This window comes from Suricata suricatta, chromosome 2 (genome assembly GCF_006229205.1).
Source record: "Suricata suricatta isolate VVHF042 chromosome 2, meerkat_22Aug2017_6uvM2_HiC, whole genome shotgun sequence".
NCBI lineage: Eukaryota > Metazoa > Chordata > Mammalia > Carnivora > Herpestidae > Suricata > Suricata suricatta.
Window position 1 is genome coordinate 61,859,933 of NC_043701.1, and position 22,202 is coordinate 61,882,134.

Below are 22,202 nucleotides of genomic sequence, written 5' to 3' on the forward strand. Positions count from 1 at the left end.
TTTGAATCAGGCCATGATCTCATGGTTCATGAGTTCAAGTTCCACATTGGACTCTATGCTGACAGTGCAGGTTCTGCTTGGGATTCTCTCTCCCTCTCCCTCTGCCTTTCCCCTGCTCTCTTTCTCACTCTCTATCTCTCTCACTTTATCTCAAAAATAAGTAAACTTAAAAAAAAATAAAACCACACAAGAATATAATATTAAAAAATACAACTCTAGACTAATATCAGTCTTGAACACACTTGGAAAGCCCCCAGTGTAATATTAACAAATTGAATATACTAAAAAATAATACATGAGCAAGTAAGGTTTACTCCAGATAAACAAAGTCAGTTCAATATGCAATTTACTGCACTGGGAGATTAAAATAAAAAGCCATTTCATGGGCACCTAGGTGGCTCAATTGGTTAAACATCCAACTCTTTTTTTTAAATTTTTTAATGTTTATTTATTTTTGAGAAAGACAGTGCAAGACGGGGAGGGACAGAGAGAGAGGGAGACACAGAATATGAAGCAGGCTCCAGGCTCTGAGCTGTCAGCACAGAGCCCAATGCAGAGCTTGAACTCACAAACCATGAGATCATAATCTGAGCTGAAGTTGGACACCTAACCAACTGAGTCACCCAGGTGCCCCAAGCATCCAACTCTTGATTTCGGCTTAGCATGACCTCATGGTCATGAGATCAAGTCCCAAGTCGGGCTCTGTGCTCACAGCATAAAGCCTGCTTGGGATCCTCTCTCCCTCTCTCTCTGCCCCTTCTCCATTGGCACACTTTCTCTCTCTCAAAATAAATCAATAAACTGAAGAAAAAAAACTTAGAAAAACAAAGAAAAATCAATGCCCATTCATCTTTTAAAAACAGAAATGCATAAGTGACGGAATGGGAAAAGATGGTTGCAAATGACATATCAGATAAAGGGCTAATATCGAAAATCTACAAGGAACTCACCAAACTCCATACCCAAAAAACAAATAATCTAATGAAGAAATGGGCAGAAGACATGAACAGACAATTCTCCAAGGAGGACATCCAGATGTCCAAGAGACACATGAACAGATGCTGAGCATCACTCATCATCAGGGAAATACAAATCAAAACCACACCAAGATACCACCTCACGCCAGTCAGAGTGGCTAAAATGAACAAATCGGGAGACTGTAGATGCTGGCGAGGATGTGGAGAAACAAGCACCCTCTTACACTGTTGGTGGGAATGTAAACTGGTACAGCCACTCTGGAAAACAATGTGGAGATTCCTCAAAAAATTAACAATAGAACTCCCCTATGACCCAGCAATAGCTCTGGTAGGGAGTTACCCAAGAGATAAAGAAGTGCTGATACACAGGGGCACATATACCCCAATATCCATAGCAGCACTTTCAACAATAGCCAAATTATGGAAAGAGCCTAAATGTCCATCAAGTGCTGAATGGATCAAGAAGATGTGGTTTATCTATACAATGGAATACTACCTGGCAATGGGAAAGAATGAAATCTGGCCATTTGTAGCAACGTGGATGGAACTTGAGGGGGTCATGCTAAGTGAAATAAATCAGGGAGAGAAGGACAGATACCGCATGTTTTCACTCATATGCGTAACAGGAGAAACTTAACATAGGACCATGGGGAGAGGAAGGGGAAAAATAGTTGGGGAGAGGGAGGGAGGCAAACCATGAGAGACTCTTTAATAGTGAGAACAAACTGAGGGCTGATGGGGGAGGGGGAGTGGAGAAGGGGGGTGATGGGCATGGAGGAGGGCACTTATGGGGGTGAGCACTGGGTGTTATATGGAAACCCACTTGACATTAAACTATAAAAGAAAAAAAATTTTTTAAACCAGAAATGCATAGCAAACCAGAACATAAAAACCAATTTACAATGTAACAGAACAGATGGTAGCTACAACACAGCAGAATGTATAGACTTGTCAAATCCCTGAATTGTACACCTCAAACTAAGGTGTCTCAACTATACTAAAAAAAATCACTTTACACTTTTTACTCTATCTCGTCCTGAATTCTATAAATATTCAAGATCACCTATGTGTTGAATCCTCCTGTTAGGGAGGGTGAGAAGTTCTCAGGTCCAGCACAGGCCAATGCAACTGAGCAATGAGGGACAGTGAAAAGAACAAAACTCAGCAGAGGTAAAGATGGAGGGTGATGCTCTCTCTTACTTGAAAGAGGGTGGAGCAAGAAGAAGAAAGAAAGATGGGCACATGCTCCACTCCCTAGGGTGTAAGACAGAGCCCCAAGGTTCTATTTTGTATATAACTTGTAATTTTTAATTAAAGAATAGTTGGTATACAATACTTTACATATTTTTTCAATTTTTTCATTTGAGAAAAAGAGAGAGAGAGTGGGGGAGAGGGGCAGAAGGAGAGAAAATCTTAAGAAGGTTCCACACTCCACACAGCCCAATGTGGGTCTTGATCGCACACCCCTGAATCATGGCCTGAACCCAAATCAAGAGTCAACCAACTGAGTCACCCAGGCACCCCTCTATTTTTTTACTTTTTGAGGAGCCTCCTTACTATTTTTCATAGTGGCTACACCAATTTACATTCCCATGAGTGGTGCACAAAGGTTCCCTTTTCTCCATATCCTTGCCAACACTTGTTACTTCTTATCTTTTTGATACTATCCATTCTGATAGGTCAAGGTGATAATTTTATTGTGGTTTTAATTTGCATTTCCTTCAGGATTTGTGATGTTGAGCATCTTTTTATGTATCTCTTGGCCATCTAAATGTCTTCTTTAGGAAAATGTTTATTCAAGTATTCTACCCATTTTTTAATCAGATTGGTTTTTGGTGTTGAGTTATATGAGTTCTTTATATATTTGGTTATTAACCATTTATCAGATGTATCATTTGCAAATATCTTCTCTCATTCAGTAGGCTGCCTTTTCATTTTGCTTAGTTTCCTTCGCTGTGCGAAACCTTTTTATGTTGTGTAGTTCCCATAGTTTATTTTTGCTTTTTTTCCTTTGCCTTTGGAGATAGATCCAGGAAAATATTGTTAAGGCTGATGTCCAAGAGATAACTGCCTAAATTTTCTTATAGGAGTTTTATGGTTTCAGATCTAACACTTAGGTCTTTAATCCATTTTGAGTTTATGTTTTGTGTATGGTATAAGAAAGTGGTCCAGTTTCATTCTTTTACTTGTAGCTGTTTTCTCATTTACAAGTGCATGAAAATAATACCTAGGAATAAATTTGACCAAAGAGGTGAAAGACCAGTACTCTGAACTATAACACACTGATGAAAGAAATGGAAGAAGTCACACATGAATGAAAAGATATTCCATGCTCATGGATTGGAAGAATTAATATTGTTAAAATATCCATGCAACCCAAAGCAAATATATATTCAATGGAATTCCTATCAAAATATCAATAGAATTTTTCACAGAACTAAAACAAATACCCCTAAAATTTGTATGGAGCCACAAAGGACCTGAAGAGCCAAAGTAACTGAGAAAGGACAAAGGCTGGCTGCATCACAATTTCAAGCTATACTATCAAGCTGTAGTAATCAAATAGTATGATATTGGCACAGAAATAGATACACAGATTAATGAAACAAAACAGAGAGCCCAAAAATAAACCCACACTCATATGGTCAATGAACCTATGACAATGTAGGTAAGAATATGCAGTGGGAAAAAGACAGTCTCTTCAACAAATGGTTTATTCTTTTATTACTGGTAATAGTTTTTGTTGAACTTTTTATGGTTATCTATATGTAATATGGCATCATCTGCAAGTAGTGACAGTTTTATTTCTTCCTTAGCAGTTTGGGTGACTTTTATTTCTTTTTACTATCTGATTGCCTGACTAGGATTTCCGGTACTATGTTGAATAAAAGTGCTGAGAATAGACATCCTTGTCCTCTTCCTGATCTTAGAGGAAAGATTTTCAGCTTTTCACCATTGAATATGATGTTATCTATGAGTTTGTCATATATGGCCTTCGTTATGTTGAAGGCCCTCTATACCTAGATTGTTGACATTGTTATTGTGAATAGGTGCTGAATTTTGTCAAGTGCTTTTTCTGCATCAATGAGATGATCATATGATTTTAATCATCATTGTTCATGTGATTTATCACATTTTTGACTTGAGAATATTGAACTATCCTTTAATCCCTAAAAAGAAAAATCCCACCTGATTTTAGTGAATGATCCTTCTAATGTATTATTGAATTTGGTTTCTCAATATGTTAAATATTGAGTACTTTTGCATATATGTTCATCAAGAATATTAGCCTCTCATTTTCTCTTTCAGTACTATCTCTGTTTTTGGCAACAGGGTTATGCTGGCCTCAGAATAAATTTGAAAGCATCCCTCCCTTTCAGTTATTTGGAATAGTATTAACTCTTCTTTAAAAGTTTGGTAGAGTTACCTCTAAAGCCATCTGGTATTGGACTTTTGTTTGTTGGTAGTATTTCAATTACCAGTTCAGTTTCATTGCTAGTTATCCATCTGTTCAGATTTTCTATTTTCCTGATTCATTCTTGAAAAACTGTATGTTTCTAGAACTTTATCCAATTCTTCTAAGTTGTCCAATTTGTCAGCATGTAATTTTTTATAGTAATCTCATAATCCTTTATATTTTTATGGTGTGAATTGTACCTTCTCTCTTTTTCTAATTTTATTTAAGTCTTCTGTTTTTTTCTTGATGAAACTGACTAAAGGAATATCAATTTTGCTTACTTTTTCAAAGAATAATCTCTTAGATTCATTGATATTTTTTGAATCTCTATTTCATTTATTTCTGCTCTGGCCTTTACTATTTCTTTCCTTCTACTAACTTCGTGTTTATTCTTTTTTTTTTCTATTTTCTTTTAGTATAGGTAGATTGTTTATTTAAGATTTTTCTTGTTTCTTGAGGTAGGCCTGTGTCACTATAAACTTTCTTCTAAAAATTGCTTCTACTGAATCCCAAAGTTTTGGAACATTTGTGTTTTCATTTTCATTTGTATTCAGGTACATTTTATTTCTTTTTTTATTTCTTCATTGACCCATTTGCTGTTTAGCCTCTCTGTGTTTTGAGGCTTTGTAGGTTTTTAAATTATAATTGATTTCTAGTTTTGTATCCTTATGATTGGAAAAGATGCTTGATAAGATTTTGATCTTTTTGAATTTATTGAGACTTGTTTTGTGGCTTAATATGTCACCTACCATGGAGAATATTCTCTATATACTTGTAAAAAATGTAGATTCTATTGTCTCGGGATGGAATGTTCTGTCTACGTGTTAAGTCCATCTGGTCTAATGTGTTATTCAAAGCCACTATTGCCCTACTGATTCCCTGTGATAATTGTTTTATTTAAAAAAATTAAAAATTAAAAAATAATGCACAAATTATCAACAAATTATATAGACTGAATTTATTGCATAAATTTCCAGTTCACTACCTTTATATCTCCTTCAGCTCAGCTATCACATGATTAAAAATTACACAAACTTCTAAATGTGTAAAAATAATTGGAATGAGTAAATATAATATAATCTGTATAAATGTACTTCCTCTTTGATTTTTAACATATGTCCATAAACCAATTAGAATTTAGAACCCATGGAACATTTATGCCCATTTTTGCCTTCCCAAATTATATAAGTCTTCATATATCAGTAGATTCATACACATCAGTAATTATTTTGTATAATTTCATTGTGAGGAACCTTGTGAATTTTCAGCAAATGTAATCTGGCATAGAGCTTAAAAGTCATTCTTAAAACTTGAATATTGTTGGCATATAAAGGACTATACAAGAATACCCAAAATATGGGGATAGCATACGGAGAAAAAAAAATCTGTATTCTGAAAGTGAAAACAGAAAGCAATATAATCATAATACCAAAAGCTGAAGAGACAGCTTACAAATGTGTTGCTTGATTTGGAAAACAATTGATTCCTGTGTCAAGAAGACATAGTTCATATGTCACTGATATAAAATTAAACTGTTCCCCCTCTCCAACTGCATTATAACTTGCCTAGCACACTGAAAGGGTACCTGTGGAATTTGCACTGTTTTCTGATACTACTCAGAAGGTGCTTTGATTCCAGAAGACAGCCCTAACCTTGACCTTATTGCCCGAATAAAGAAAGCTAATTTTCCAGACTTAAATGGCTTAGTGAAGATGTCTTTTGAGAGCATCTAACATTCTGTGTCTTATTCTGTATCTACCAACCAAAGTATTAATATGTAAACTGTTTTTCAGAGAGAAACTGCTATATACAGCGAGCAGAATCCCATTGTCAGGTCAGGTTTATTTCACATTGCAAATTATTGAATTTTCCCTTCAAGTGACCAAACTTGAAATTTCTTGTGAGCTTGATTGGTGTTTCACAAGTCTTTATAGCTTAATCAGAATTGAGTGAGCAAGTGATGGAACTATTTCTGGACCAGTTCTAGGACCATGGAGATACCCTTAAAATATTTTTTAAATAGAGAACATAGTGGCCTCTTTGGTGCTTCTCTCATCATTTGCAATAGGTATTTACTCTCAAAATAAGAAAATATCAATAATAAATATTCAGCTTGTTAATGTCTACTTAGTACTTGGCTATTTTCTAAATATGTATTTTATTCCCTTGCTTATGCCCACTAAAACGGACAATAAAGGAATAAAATTACACAAGACAAAAATTTCCAAGACCTTGTTTCACTTGAAAAAAAAAAAACAACAACAACTGATCTGTCTATCCCTGACAGCCTCGCCTGTGTAGACTTGATTTTTGTAGCCCCAAGGTATCCTGAGACTACAGAAACACAGGGTCTGAGCTCACTCTGGAGACAGAAAATCAGATCTGGCAGAATGGAGCTTGGGAAAATGAGAACCACAAAGACTGGTCTGAAAACAAATAACAAGGAAATTCCAGGGAAAAAACAATGACACAAAAACCCAAACAAAACAAAACAGAGGAATGGGTGGGGCACAAATTTATTCCTAAATTTGGAAGCACTTGGGACCAGGTCCCCATTTAGCCATCGGGACATAGGAAGGAGAAATCCAAATAGTCAAAAACTCAGTAGGCAAGCAGGTAATCTTAGAATTGCATAATAGAAATCCCAAGCTTAAATTGCCCAAATTGAGCTTTTAATTTGATTCACTAAATCTGTTTCCAAAGTTGTCCACAACGCATGTAATGAAACCACCATGTAGTTAAAGTCAAAACCTGAGAATTACTGATTCCACTCTTCTCCATATAGTTCTCATGAATCTCCTCCTACTCTTGCACACACCTTATTTCTCAACAGGTCCTGTTAACTTTCCAAATATCTCTTCTTTTTTCCTCTTTCCACTGCTTCCCTCTTAATCCAAGACACTATTGTCTCTCACGTGGACTGCAATGGTCACTTAGCTGCTTTCTACACTTACTCTTATATCCTTTATGGTCTCTTCTACATACAGCAGCCATGGGTTTTTTTTTTCTTAATGTTTATTTATTTTTGAGAGAGAGCCAGCGGGCGAGGGACAGAGAAGGAGGGAGACAGAGAATCCCAAGCAGGCTTTATGAGGTCAGGCAAAGACCCATGTGGGGCTTGAGCGCATGAAGCACCAGATCATGACTCAAGCTGAAATCAAGAGTAGGACGCTCAAATGACTGAGCAACCAGGTGCCCCCAAGCAGATGTACTGAGGCCAAGTAGATGACCAGAGGGTTAGAGCAGCTGATTTAGACCACAGAATCAGAGCCTTGCACTGAAGATAACAAAGCAGGAGAACAGAGAGTATGAATTCTGAAGGCATTTTATCACTTCTGCACTGCTTATTCTTCGAGAAAGAACTTAAATCTTGTTTAGGGCACTGTTTCTTTTGGTTTCTGGTGCAACTAGCTAAGTCTGACTACATCCAATTACAGACTCTGCATAGAATAATGTGCTGTAACAAGGAATATGCTTTTATTTATTTAGTTATTTATTTTTAAAAAGTTTATTGTCAAATTGGTTTCCATATAACACCCAGGGCTCTTCCCCACAAGTGCCCTCCTCAATTAACACCACCTCCTTTCCTCCTCTCCCTCCCCCTTCAACCCTCGGTTCATTTTTAGTATTCAATAGTCTCTCAGGTTTTGTGTCCCTCTCTCTCCCCAACTCTCTTTCCCCTTCCCCTCCCCATGGTCCTCCATTAGGTTTCTCCTGCTCTCCTGTTAGACCTATGAGTGCAAACATATGGTATCTGTCCTTCTCTGCCTGACTTATTTCGCTTAGCATGACACCCTCGAGGTCCATCCACTTTGCTACAAATGGCCATATTTCATTCTTTTTCATCGCCATGTAATACTCCATTGTATATATATATACCACGTCTTCTTGATCCCTTCATCAGGTGATAGATATTTAGGCTCTTTCCATGATTTGGCTACTGTTGACAATGCTGCTATGAACACTGGGGTACATGTGCCCCTATGAATCAGCATTTCTGTATCCCTTGGGTAAATCCCTAGCAGTGCTATTGCTGGGTCATAGGGGAGTTCTATCGATAGTTTTTTGAGGAACCTCCACGCTGTTTTCCAGAGCGGCTGCACCAGTTTACATTCCCACCAACAGTGTAGGAGGGTGCCCATCTCTCCCCACCCCCACCAGCATCAATATCTCCTGATTAATTCATTTTTGCCACTGACTGGCGTGAGGTGGTATCTTGGTGTGGTTTTGATATGTATTTCGCTGCCAGTGAGTGATGTTGAGCATTGTTTCATGTGTCTGTAGGCCATCATGATGTCCTCTTTGGTGAAGTGTCTGTTCATGTCTTCTGCCCATTTCTTCACTGGGTTATTTGTTTTTCAGGTGTGGAGTTTGGTGAGTTCCTTGTAGACTTTAGATATTAGCCCTTTATCTGATATGTCATTTGCAACTATCTTTTCCCATTCTGTCAGTTGCCTATTAGTTTTCTTGATTGTTTCCTTTGCAGTGCAGAAGCTTTTTATATTGATGAGGTCCCAATAGATCATTTTTGCTTTCATTTCCCTTGCCGTTGGGGATGTGTTGAGTAGGAAATTGCGAAGTTGAGGTCAAGGAAGTTGTTTCCTACTTATTCCTCTAGGGTTTTGATGGTTTCCTGTCTCACATTCAGGTCCTTCAGCCATTTTGAGTTTATTTTTGTGTATGGTGTCAGAAAGTGGTCCAGTTTCATTCTTCTGCATGTTGCTGTCCAGTTCTCCCAGCACCACCTGCTAAAGAGGCAGTCTTTTTTCCGTCACATACTCTTTCCTGCTTTGTCAAAGATCACTTGGCCATACATTTGTGGGTTCAGTTCTGGGTTCTCTATTCCATTCCATTGGTCTATGTGTCTGTTTTTGTGCCAATACCATACTGTCTTGATGATGACAGCCTTGTAGTAGAGGTTAAAGTCTGGAATTGTGATGCCTCCCGTTTTGGTTTTCTTCTTCAATATGACTTTAGCTATTCAGGGTCTTTTGTGGTTCCATATGAATTTTAGGATAGTTTGTTCTACCTTTGAGAAGAATGCTGGTGCAATTTTGATGGGGATTGCATTGAAGGTGTAGATTGCTTTGGGTAGTAATGAAATTTTCACAATGTTTATTCTTCTGATCCACAAGCATGGAATGTTTTTCCATTTCTTTGTGTCTTCTTCAATCTCTTTCATAAGTTTTCTATAGTTTTCATCATATAGGTCTTTTACATCCTTGTTTAGGTTTACTCCTAGGTATTTTATGTTTTTTTGTGCAATTGTGAACAGGATCAGTTTCTTGATTTCTCTTTCTGTTGCTTCATTATTGGTGTATAGGAATGCAACTGATTTCTGTACATTGATTTCATACCCTGCAACTTTACTGAATTCATTGTTCAGGTCTAGAAGACTTCTGGTGGAGTCAATTAGGTTTTCCATGTAGAATATCATGTCATCTGTGAAAGGTGAGAGTTTGACTTCTTCTTTGCCAACTCTGATGCCTTTTATTCCCTCTTGTTGTCTGATTGCTGATGCTAGGACTTCCAGCACTATGTTAAACAACAGTGGTGAGAGTGGACACCCCTGACATATTCCTCATCTCAGGGGGAATGCTCTCAGTTTTTCCCTATGGAGGATGATATTAATTGTGGGGTTTTCACTAACTGCTTTTATAATGTTTGGGTAAGATCCTTCTATTCCTTATTTCTCAAGTGTTTTTATTAACAAAGGGTGCTGCGTTTTGTCAAATGCTTTTTTGCACCTATCACAGGATCATATGGTTTTTATCTTTTCTTTTGTTAATGTAATGTATCACATTGATTGATGTGCGAATATTGAACCAGCCTTGTAACCCAGGAATGAATCCCACTTGATCATGATGGGTATTTCTTTTTATATGCTGTTGAATTAGATTTGCCAGTATCTTGTTGAGTATTTTTGCATCTGTATTCATTAAAGATATTGGTTCTCTTTTTTTGCTGGGTCTCTGTCTGGTTTGGGTATCAAGGTGATGCTGGCTTCATAGACTGAGTTTGAAAGTTTTTCTTCTATTTCTATTTTTTGGAATAGTTTGAGAAGAATGGGTATGAGCTCTGCTTTAAATGTCTGGTAGAATTCCCCTGGGAAGCCATCTGGCCCTGGGCTCTTATTCATTGGGAGATTTTTGATAACTGATTCGATTTCTTCACTGGTTATCCATTTATTCATGCTTTCTATCTCGTCCCATTTGAATTTTGGTAGTGCATGTGCATTTAGGAATTTGACCATTTCTTCTAGGTTGTCCAGTTTGTTGGCATATAATTTTTCATAGTAATCTAATGATTGCTTGTATTTCTAAGGGATTAGTTGTAATAGATCCATTTTCATTCATGATTTTGACTATGTGTGCTCTCTCTCTTCTTCCTAAGGAGCCTGGCTAGAGATTTATCAATTTTGTTTATTTTTTCAAAAAACCAACTCTTGGTTTCATCAATCTGCTCAACTGTTTCTTTAGATTCTATATTGATTATTTCTGCCCTGATATTTATTATTTCTTTTCTTCTGCTGGGTTTGGGGTGCACTTGCTGCTCCCATTCTAGTTCCAGTAGGTGCTCTGTTAGGTTTTAAGTTTGTGCTTTTCTAGTTTGTTGAAATAGGCCTGGATTGCAATGAACTTTCCTCTTAGGACTGCCTTTGCTACATCCCAGAGAGTTTGGATTGTTGTATTTTCATTTTCATTTGTTTCCATATATTTTTAAATTTTCTCTCTAATTGCCTGATTCGCCCAATCCTTCTTCAGTAGGATGGTTTTTAACCTCCACATTTTTGGAGGTTTTCCAGACTTACCTGTCATTAATTTCAAGTTTCATAGTGCTATAATCTGAAAGTGTGCATGGTGTGTTCTCAATTCACTTATATTTATAGAGGGCTGTTTTATGCCCCAGTATGTGATCTGTCTTAGAGAATGTGCCATGTGCACTTGAAAAGAAGGTGAGTTTCCTAACTTCACGTAGCAGAGTTCTAAATATATCTATCAATTACATCTGTTCCAATGTGTCGTTCAGGTCCATTATTTCTTTAGTGATTTTCTGTCTGGTTTATCTATCCATTGCTGTCAGTAGAGTATTAAAGTCTGCCGCAATTAGCACATTCCTATCAATAAGATTGTTTCTGTCTGTGATTAGTTGTTGTATGTATTTGGGCACTCCCAAATTTGGCATGAGATGTTTATAATTTTAGCTCTTCCTGATGGAGAGATGCTGTAATTATTATATAATGTCCTTCTTCATCTCTTGTTACTGCCTTTACATTAACGTCCAGTTTGTCTGATATAAGTATGACTACTCCAGCTTTCTTTTGGCTTCCAGTCTCATGATAGATATTCTTCCATCCCTTTCCTTTCAACTAAAGGTATCTTCAGATCTAAAATGAGTCTCTTGTAGACAGAAAATAGATGGATTTTGGTTTTTTATCCATTCTGCTACCCTGTGTCATTTGACTAGAGCATACAGTCCATTTAAATTCAGTGTAATTATTGAAAGATGTGGGTTTAGATCCATTGTGTTCTCTGTAGAATTCATGTTTATAGTGGTGTCTCTGGCACCTTGTAATTTTTGCAACTTTTCCCTCATAGAGTCTTTCTTAGAATTTCTTGTAGGGCTGGTTTGGGGGTAATGAATTCTCTCAAGTTTTGTTTATTTGGGAACATCTTTATCCCTCCTTCTATTTTGAATGACAGGCTTGCTGGATAAAGGACTCTTGGCTGCATGTTTTTCCTGTTCATCACATTGAAGATTTCCTGCCATTCCTTTCTGGCCTGACAATTTTCATTAGATAGGTCTGTAACCATTCTGATAGGTTTCCCTTTGTATTTTAGGGCCCTTTTATCCCTAGCAGCTTTCAGAATTCTCTCTTTATCTTTATATTTTGCCAGTTTCACTATGATATGTCATGCCGAAGGTCGATTCAAATTACGTTGTAAGGGGGTACTTTGTGCCTCTTGAATTTGAATGTCTATTTCTTTCCTCAGATTTGGGAAATTTTCAGTTATAATTTGGTCTAGTATCCCTTCAGTACCTTTCTCTCTTTCTTCCTCTTCAGGAATTCCTATGACACAGATGTTGTTCCATTTGATTGTATCACTCATGTCTCGATTTCTCCTTTCCTGCTCCTAGATCAATTTCTCTCTCTCTTTTTTTTTCCGGTTTCCTCTTTTGCTATAACTATGTCTTCAAATTCACCTATTCTCTCTGCCTCTTCAATCCTTGAGGTGGCTGCCTCCATTTTATTAGTCACCTCATTTATAGCCTTTTTTAACTTGTCACACCTATTTTCAAAGTCCCTAGTCATTGTCCGAGTTGCTTCTCTGATGTTTTTTTCAACCCCAGCGATTAATTTTATGAGAATTTTTTTAAATTCTTGTTCAGTTATGTTGTTTAGATCTGTTTTGAGCAGTTCTGTGGCTGTGACTTCTTCGTGGAGATTCTTCAGGGGAGAGTTCTTTCGTCTTGTCATTTTGGCTAGTTTTCTGTCTCTTGTCAGTTTTAAAAAGCTTGTTGTGCACTGTGTACCTGTTAGTATTGCTCTGTTAAAGGAGGCTAATTGACCGTCCAGGGCCTGTCATTTCAGGAAATGTCTTTTAATGGTGTCTCTCAGATTCTCTTGTTGTGCCTTTGATTATTTTATTTCCCTACTCAGCGATATCTGGGACTAGCCATCATGTGCACTTTGGCCTGTTTCTTGGGGTAGCCCTGAAAAGGAAAACACAAACACCAGGAACAGAAGCACGCAAACACACAGACAAATCAAGCAAACAACCAAATTAAAAGGGTGAAAGGAAGAAAAGAAAAGGGAAAAGAAAGAGAAAAAAAGAAGAGAAGAAAAAAATAAAGGGGGGTAGAGACCACAAAGGACAATGGACAGTCTAAAACTGTATAGCCAGTGGAGGGGAGAGATAAGGATGAGATAAGGGAGAATATATCTGGATGGCAAGAGGGGGGAAAAAGAGGCAGAAAGGAAAAAGGAAAATAAGGAGTAAAATTTAAAAAAAATTTTTTTTAATTTAAAAAAAAGTGAAAAAGGTAATAATAAAAAAATAAGTACAAAAAAAAAGCAGCAGCTCCCCCTCGTGGATAGGCGTGGTTTGGTGTAAGTAGGTCTCAGGGGCTGCTCTCGGAGGCCCCGCCTTAGTGGTTGCAGAGGATGAATCGTGGCTCCCCACGCTCCACTGGAACTAAGTGCTGCAGGCCACTCTAATGAGTCCAATCTCCTTGTGCCACAGCTGAATCAAGCTGTATTTTACAGGCCAGCCTTGGTTCAAAATCCTAGTCCATGCACTTTTATGCTACCACAGATGAGACGTACCTACTTTGGCAGCTGGCTTCTTAGCCAGGATCTCGTAGGGGGTGGGAGCGGTTTCTCTTGGCGTCAGCAGGGCAAATCCCTGCAGCTGCTGGGTACAAGGTGCGCTGCAGGAGAAAAGTACACACCCCCACAGACGCTGCAGCCAACTCACAGCTGGGATCATGTAGGGTGAGGGAGCACTTTCTCTTGGCAGCAGCTGGATTCGCGCTGCTGCTGCCTGAGGTGCCGGGCACTGCCGAAAATGAGTTGCGTGCTCCCATAGCCGCAACCAAAGCGCGCACCCCCGCCTCTGCCACCGCCAACTCCCTGCCGGTATCGCGTAGGGGTAGGGGCTATTTTTTTCCCTGTTGGCACCGGGATTCGGGATTCACGCAACCAATGCTGGAGGCGAGATGTGCTGTGGGAATGAGGCGCGTGCTCCAGCTCCAGCAGCCGAGGTCGAAGTGCACTCCCCCAGGGCTGCTGCAGCTGCTGACTCCCTGATGGGATGGCATAGGGGTGGAGGCTGCTTTTCCCCTGTGACACCCAGGTTTGGGATTCACCCTGCCCAGCGGTTTTATATGATGTGAGAGTTTTTCTCTCCCTACCGGGTTAATCATTCTTTATCTCTTCTCTAGAGACAGTACTATGAGTGTGTTCAGTTTCTCTTTCTCTTCCCTTTGTCTCTCAGGGGCTCCATGTGCTTTCCCTGTGTTGGGCTGGGGCTCCCACCTCCCCTGCCCTTTTCTGACTGGCCCATTTTCCTATCTCCCCAGTTCACACTCACTCGCTCAGGCATCTTTGAGGTTGTCTTCTTTCTGGAGTCTGTATTTTCTCCTTCCACTCTTGCAGATGAGAGTAATGTCCTTCTCAGTTCAATGGATGGGGCGGACGAAGTTTACAGAGCTCCCTTCCTCTCTGCCATCTTCACTCCTCCTGGAACATGCTTTTAAAAAGATAAAGCTGGTCCCATGTTTCTCTACTTTCCACAGTAGTCCTTGCAGATGGTGCCCCATCACTCAAGGTTGCAGCTTGAGCTGTAGGAACAGCAAGTGATTCAAGATGGGATATTGGAAGAGCAAGGCTAACATATACTATTTCTGAGGGAACATGAAGGAGGGAAACCTAATTCTTGGGTTTCCCCATAAGATTGTTTGCCTCTAGAAGGCAGAGTTTATATCATTTAAATCCTTTGTAGGCCCAAGAAGATCTTGAGCATAGTAAGTGCTCATGGAACAATGGAATTCAATAAAGGCCTTTCTGAGAGACAACTGTCCCTTTGAGGCCAACCTGAGTTTGGCCTCCCTCTTTGTCAGTGAAAATTATGAATTTCTAACCCAATCCATTACTTTCCTACATTTAATATTAAACCTCTGTGTAAAATGTGTTGCATTGTTTTATTTCCCAGCTAGGATACTACTACATGGACTTAGGTGCTTAATAAATGCTTTGGGATGCCAGTCACTCATAATTTTTTTTAACAGAAGCTCCCACTAATTTTCAAAAGCCTAAGCATTAATACATGAAAAAGTCACTAGATGGTACCTAAAAACTCTGATCAACAACACGAAACTGTGTTAGATTCAGTGTAATGATACATTGAGCACATGGCATAAGATTACCATGAAACTAGTTGAATAAATGTCTTTGAGAATAAGTCAATATTTTGTGCTTACTTCCTCAAATATTTTAATGATCACACTAGAAAAAAAGTGTGAACATGCTTGGTAGCCCACACACATTCTTCTGAGCCTGCATGAGTCCACAGAGCCTTTTGTTGCTTTACTGTAGCAAAACCAGGGACAGGGGTCCCAGAAGGAGGGGGGCTAGAGGGATAAATGGCAGAGATAGGACTCATTCTTCATGTTCTACTCAGGTTGATTCTGGAGTCCCAAGAATGGGAGGTTATTTACCCAGTAACAAGGAGATGTAAGAGGCCAAGTCTAGGGTCAGATTCCTTTGTGTAGACAGAGAATTGATTCACTCTGAGACAGACCTCTGAGGCTTCTGGGTTCCTAGCTGGTAGTGATACTGTAATTATTGCTGCTTCCCATGCGGTGGACATTCCTAACCCCCTTCTTTCTGCAGGTAGAGCTTTCCTCTCATTTCTACAAATGTCCAGCATTCACACTGCTTCCTCCTCCCTCACAGCTAGGGCATTGGCGGACATCCCACTGTGACCAGCAGGGCCCAAGGGAAGTGTGCTGGAGCCTCTGCTGGGGAAAAGGTTTTCACATCTAATACAGAGAGAGATGCGATCACAACAAAACCCTACTTTCCTTGCTCCTGTGTGTTCTTATGTGAGAATGTGACAGAGCTGTGGCAGTCACCTTGTGATGTGGGTGACAAAGACACATATTCAATACATGGAAGGTCACAGAGGGGACAAAACGGAAAACAGCAAGGAATCTTGACTTCTTGGAGTTACTGGGCCCACCTTAGAAAAACCTACCTTAAGACTCCCTTCTGTGGATGAAATTAAACCCCTATTTCTTAAGCTATCTTTAATAGTAGTTGCGTTACCTGGAAACAAAAGCATTCTATCTGAGAAAATGAGAAGAGACCTTTTTATTGAAATAGGGTGATACATAGGGGTGCCTGGGTGACTCAGTTAGTTAAGCATCCAACTCTTGATTGTGGCTCAGGTCATGATCCCATGGTGTGAGTTTGAGCCCCACATCAGACTCTGAGCTGACAGCACAGAGCTTGCTTGGAATTCTCTCTCCTCACTCTCTCTCTGCCCCTCCTCTGCTTTCACTCTCCTTCTCAGAACAAATAAATAAACTTCAAAAAAAATTGGATGGTACACTCAAATATATTCTAGGTAAGCCCTTGAGAAGCTGTCCTAAGTATCTGAGATAAGAGAACTATACAAGACAGAATTTTTAAGGGTGTATGATGAGTTATAATCACTGGTGGTCCAAGAGCCTTACCCAGCACTAGAATTTACAGAAGTACAAAGCCATCAGTTGATCACACGTTCACAACATATGGCTGCTGAGTGATGACAAATAGGCTAGAAGAGCCCATCATCAATCAGAGCAAAGAGCAGAGAGAATGACCCCAAAATGCAAGAGTAACCAGTGCATTGAAGCAAGTCTCTTTGAAACCTTAAGAAGGGAGGAGCTGGGATAATTTGGAAGGAAAAAGATAGTGAGTCATAAACCATTTGTTTGTCTTACAAATTCTTGATATTCCTGCAAGGTTGGTGTGCCCTCAAGAGACAAAAGAAAATCCAGAAAAAATTTTAGGTGAATATCTATAGTATCATAGGTGTGGCTCAGGAAAATGGAACATTTCAAAAGCCTTGGCAAGCACCATGAGCTTTAGTTAAATTGGATTATTTTAATTGAGTAGTATTACAGACACACTGCTTAGTTTTGGGGGTGGTACCCATGTTCATTCTTACTGAGTTTCGACGAATTTGAAGAGCTGATTAATATCCTAATATGCAGCTTATAGCATGAAGTATCTGTAGGAAATCCAGTCCATGTACCCAACTCAGAATGCTGAATTTCAGAGCAGACCATAGGTATTTCTCTATGCATAAAGAGCCCTTTTCTCTCCTCTGGAAAATAGGGAAAACTCTTTGTGGCTGAAGTTGGCCCCAGGATATTATGATTAATACCCATGGATAAAGATTGGAAAAGGCAAGAAAACCAGTCTGGGAGCACCTGGGTGGCTCAGTTGGTTGAACATCTGACTCGTGATTTCAGCTCAGGTCATGATCTTGCACTTCATGAGATCAAGCCCCAAGTGAGGCTCTGTGCTGATAGCATGGAACCTGCTTGGGATTTCCTTCCTTCCTTCCTTCCTTCCTTCCTTCCTTCCTTCCTTCCTTCCTCCTTCCTTCCTTCCTTCCTTCCTTCCTTCCTTCCTTCCTTCCTTTCTTTCTTTCTCCTTCCCCCCTCAAAACAAATAAATAAACTTTAAAAAAAAGAAGAAAACTAGTCTTATGTCAAGGATATGAAAATCCTCAGTTATAAGTTAGAAAAGGCAAAGAAAATAGTAAGTTTCACCAGTCTGAGTGTCCCCAACTTTAGCTTCATTCTAAGTATTAATTCCCAAGAAAAATTGAGTCTTATATGCCATTTATACATTTCTAAAATCCATTAGAAATAAATACATACTTATTGAAATGAGAAAGATTTATCTGAGTACCTCTGACACACATTTCATGCCATCATTGATAAGCAAACCACACTTAGGAAAACACTGCAATAAAAAATCTTGACAGTTTTTATAGTTCTAATGGCCTATTTCTCTTAGTTATTGATTTTGGCCATGGAGTCCTAAGGTGACCATCAGGAAAATGCATAAGTAAGTATGACCCCCAAATCCTCATACATAGCGCAATAACATATGCACATTGGCCTTACTTTATTAAAAATTTTTTTTATTTTAAAAATAAATGTTTATTTTATTCTTTGAGAGAGAGAGAGAGACAGAGCATGAGCAGGGGAGGGACAGAGATAAAGGGAGACACAGAATCTGAAGCAGCCTCCAGGCTCTGAGCTGTCAGCCCAGAGCACAATACAGGGCTCCAACTCATGAACTGTGAGATCATGACCTGAGCCAAAGTCAGACACTTAGCCGAATGAGCCATCCAGGCACCCATTACTTTTATTTTTTTAATTTAATTAATTTATTTTGATAGAACCCCACACAGGCTCCACACTGTCAGCAGGGCTCCATCCCATGAATCGTGAGATCATGACTTGAGCTGAAATCAAGGGTAGGATGCTTAACTGACTGAGCTACCCCAGGGCCCCTGCCTTACTTTTAAAGATGAATTCAGAACTTATTTTTGCTCTCTACCATTATTTCCTACTTTATTTGTTTGGAATTAGAAAAATTTATGCTTGGATATAATGAGAAATAAAAACACAACTAATAAAGATGGGGAATGAGGCAGCATACATAGATTGGGAAACTTCCTGCAGGATATGACATATGAAAAGGGCTTAACGTCATAAGGATGATCAACCCAGCATTGCCCAGGTATATAGTGGGTATAGCAGACCACAGGTCCTTTGCAATGGAATGACTGTGCACAATCCATGTATGTGTGCTAATCCTTCCTGTATGTGGGTTACACTTACTCTACCACTTCTGTACTTTGAGAAGAAGACTCAGCAGTTTTCTGTGTGTCTCTGTGTGACCTCAGTGGACCCAGCAGACTGAGTCATTAAAGGAGGGGTAGCACTGATAATCGGATCCATGAAGATCCACATCTTTCTGTAGATGAGTTCCTTTTCCTTGGGAAATGACAACTCTGGGTGGTCTGCAAAGGGCCCTGGAAGTTTGAATAAAAAAAGGTCTAAGTTTAATTAGAAAGTTTTTCTTTTGTCTTTGTGACAATTGTTGATGCTTGGTAAAGCTGGAGGAAGTTACAGAGTGATGGATAGGACCATTGTCAGGAGTTGCAGATGGGTGAATCCCACACCTACTTCGCTGTTTTGCTTTTTGGGGGTTTTCCCCCCGTTTTTGTTTTTGTTTTGACAGTGTTTCTTACTAAAGTGAAACGAGGTCAGACTGGAACATCTGAGGCAACTTTTAAATACAAACGTGTACCAAAGTCTGTCTGGAAGAATGTGCGGAAACAGGAGTGGTGTAGTAACACCCACTTTGCCTGATCAAACGTATGAGTGGCGAGCTTTCATAGCACTCCAAGGGATATAAATAAGGAGCTGGATACCTAATTCACCCTGGTTGACTGGCTGTTTGGTGGGAATGGTAGATTAATCCAGGGCTTTGAATAAAGTGAGGGGGCCCAGATGAGTCTGTATTGACATTATTTGTTATATGTGGGTACTGTGAGAGTTTCTCAGAAACTTTTACATGCCACTTGATAAACATACTAAATGCTAGCTGTTAAGCTGTCTTTTGAGGGAGGCTATTTCAAAACAAAATCTACACTTTGTATTTGGTAATAACTTATTGGTTCTAAACTCCAATTAATTCAAAATTGGTCCTGCATTAAGCATGTATGAAGTTACATACAGAGTGTGCCTGATTCTATCTTAGGCAAGTGGTGATTTCCTACTGCTAACACAACTTCTTTTCTTCTGGAGATTGCTGTGATGGTTTAAGTCACTAATAATGTGTGTAGGCCTTGTGACTTTCTATATTTAACAAGCAATGTTAGTGTAATTTTAACATTTTTGCTTGTTCTGACTTTAAACTTTTTCACCTTAAAAATGCAAATTCAATGCCAAGTCTGTAAGATCAAACTTTATTTTGCCTTAAAAAAGAATGCTACCATAAACAAAGCCCATTTTGTAACCAGAACCCTATTTTTTCCCTGCATAAGGCAGCCTGGAACAATGGTCAGTTATACATACATGGATTCCAGGAAAGCTAAGCCAAAAGAATTTGTCATTTAAGTAAAGTAGGTTATGGAAATTTTTAAATGAAGAAACAAGTACCAAATTAAGAGGGACACAAAGGATACTCTTCCTTCCTTGAATGGCACTGCTTGACTTAAAATTTCACAAATTAAAAAAAAAATTTTAATAATTTACTTACATATTTGAAAAGGTAATTTTTCCCAGTAAAAAAAGGTCAACCAAAAAAAAAAAAAACCATCTTCTTTTGTTTTCAACCTTGTTGCTGAAAATTACTCTAAATGTATTATTATTTACTACCCTGGTGCCTGTATTGTCACTTAACTACCTTGGTATCTCACCACTTCCATGATCTTTACCTATACCGACACTATAGATGGAGGTGATAGTCAAGAACCCATGCTTACTCCAAGACCATAGTCTGAACCGAAATTGCTTTTAATTGAAGAGGTCTCCGTTTTCTAGTGATGAATCTCTCAGTTCACAATGTACCCCCTTCCACCCTTCTTCCCACATAAAATGGGAGATTTTCACTAACTTGAAAAATAGTCTGTTAAGTTCCCGGACCAGTTTTCATTGAACGGTCCCCTCCACGGCTGCTTGGATCTTGTAAAACCTAAATCTTAGAATTAAAAAAAAAAAAAAAAAAAAAGGCAGCAGCATCAGCTTCTGACCATGTGGACAAAGAAAATCAGTTTCACGCAAAAATGCAACCACGTATGGGAACTGCGCAAGGGGATGGTCTGCACTTAGGTGAAGTCATCTGACGTCGTTTCCCTGGCTTATTTGGAGGTTGCCAAACCATTTCCCAAGATTTAACGATTCTAACAATGATGAAAGTCAGTTGTGCACCATGTCAAAATCTTGGCCCGTTGCCGTTTATTTCTCGGCACTATTAGATTCAATTAGGCCTTGTACTTTCATTAGATGTGAGGACTGCATTGTACCCTCGCCTTCCCGCGCAGGATATTTTCTCCCGGAAAGTCAAAACATCTCTCAAAGGATCAAAGAGCGCAGCCACACAGGCGGAGGAAAGCGAGTCGATGTAGCAGAGTAAAGGGCCCCTCAGACCTTATTCCTCACAGCAGCTCTTAGGATTTTAAAGAGCGGGTTAGAAGGACCAGGAGGGACAAGAGGGATGGAAGCAAAAGGTTCGATCCTCAATCCAAGCCGGAGACAAAGGTGAGTAACTGCGCGTGGGGGGATGGGGAGACGAGCAGAGGGAGGCTCCTAGGCCCCCAGCCGGGTGGCGTGACTAGTGGAGGAATCCCAAAACCGGCCAGGACTGGGTAGGACGGGGAAGTGTCAGCGGGGCGGGCGAACCCGGGTAATCACAGGAAGGGGCGAAGCTGGGAATTACCCCTCCCCCGCCGCGCCGGGAAATGAAACCGAGGGAGGAACGCAAGATCCCCAGCCGGGACTGCCCGGCAAACGCCGGTTTCCCGGAGCCAGCGTGCGGGAGAAAGAGCGCGTGCCTCACGTCCTCTCCCCCAGCCCCGCCCCCCGCACGCTGCGCACGCGCGGCCGCGCCCCGCCCCTAGCGTCTGCTTCGGGGTGATGGGGCGGGGGCGGTGAGCCGAGGTGAGGAGTCGGTCGGAGTCCCTGGGCTGAGAACGCGAGAGCTGCCGCCGCCGCCGCCCTCCCGCTGCGTCACGGCTCCCGGGCCCGCCTTCCTGTGGCCCCTCCTCTCCACTCCGTTTCCCCCTCTTCTCCCCCGCCCCCCCGGCCGAGCGGTGACTTAAGCAACGGAGCGCGGTGAAGCCCATTTTTCTCCTTCCTCGCCGCCGCGCCGGGCAGCTCGCGGCGCGTGGCCCTCACACTCCCGCCCGAGATGAATGCTGCGGCGGACGCCGAGTTCAACATCCTCCTAGCTACTGACTCCTACAAGGTAGAGGTTCGGGGCGAGGGCAGGTGAAGGGGAAGGAGAGGGCGCGTTCGGGACGAGCGCGGGGCTGTGGGGCGGGGGGCGGCCGGTCTGGGGTCGTGGCGCGGCGCGACCCCGCGGAAAGGATCAGGCGAGCGGCGGTGGCGGCGGCGGGATGAGGCAGGTGAAGCTGGCGCCGCAGTGGGGAGGAGGTGGATGGAGGAGGGATGGAGGGATGGACGGCAGGAGG

General features: G+C 40.4%; 1 protein-coding gene across 1 annotated transcript in view; it reads left to right on the forward strand.

Annotated features, from left to right (window-relative positions):
- The first annotated feature begins 21,639 nt into the window (after positions 1 to 21,639).
- Positions 21,640 to 22,202, forward strand: part of NAMPT (nicotinamide phosphoribosyltransferase) — a 38,388-nt gene continuing 37,825 nt past the window's right edge. The window contains exon 1 of the mRNA XM_029927315.1: positions 21,640 to 21,976. Within this exon, the coding sequence (XP_029783175.1) occupies positions 21,920 to 21,976 (57 nt within the window). The 5' untranslated portion in view covers positions 21,640 to 21,919. The remainder of the gene's footprint in view (positions 21,977 to 22,202) is intronic.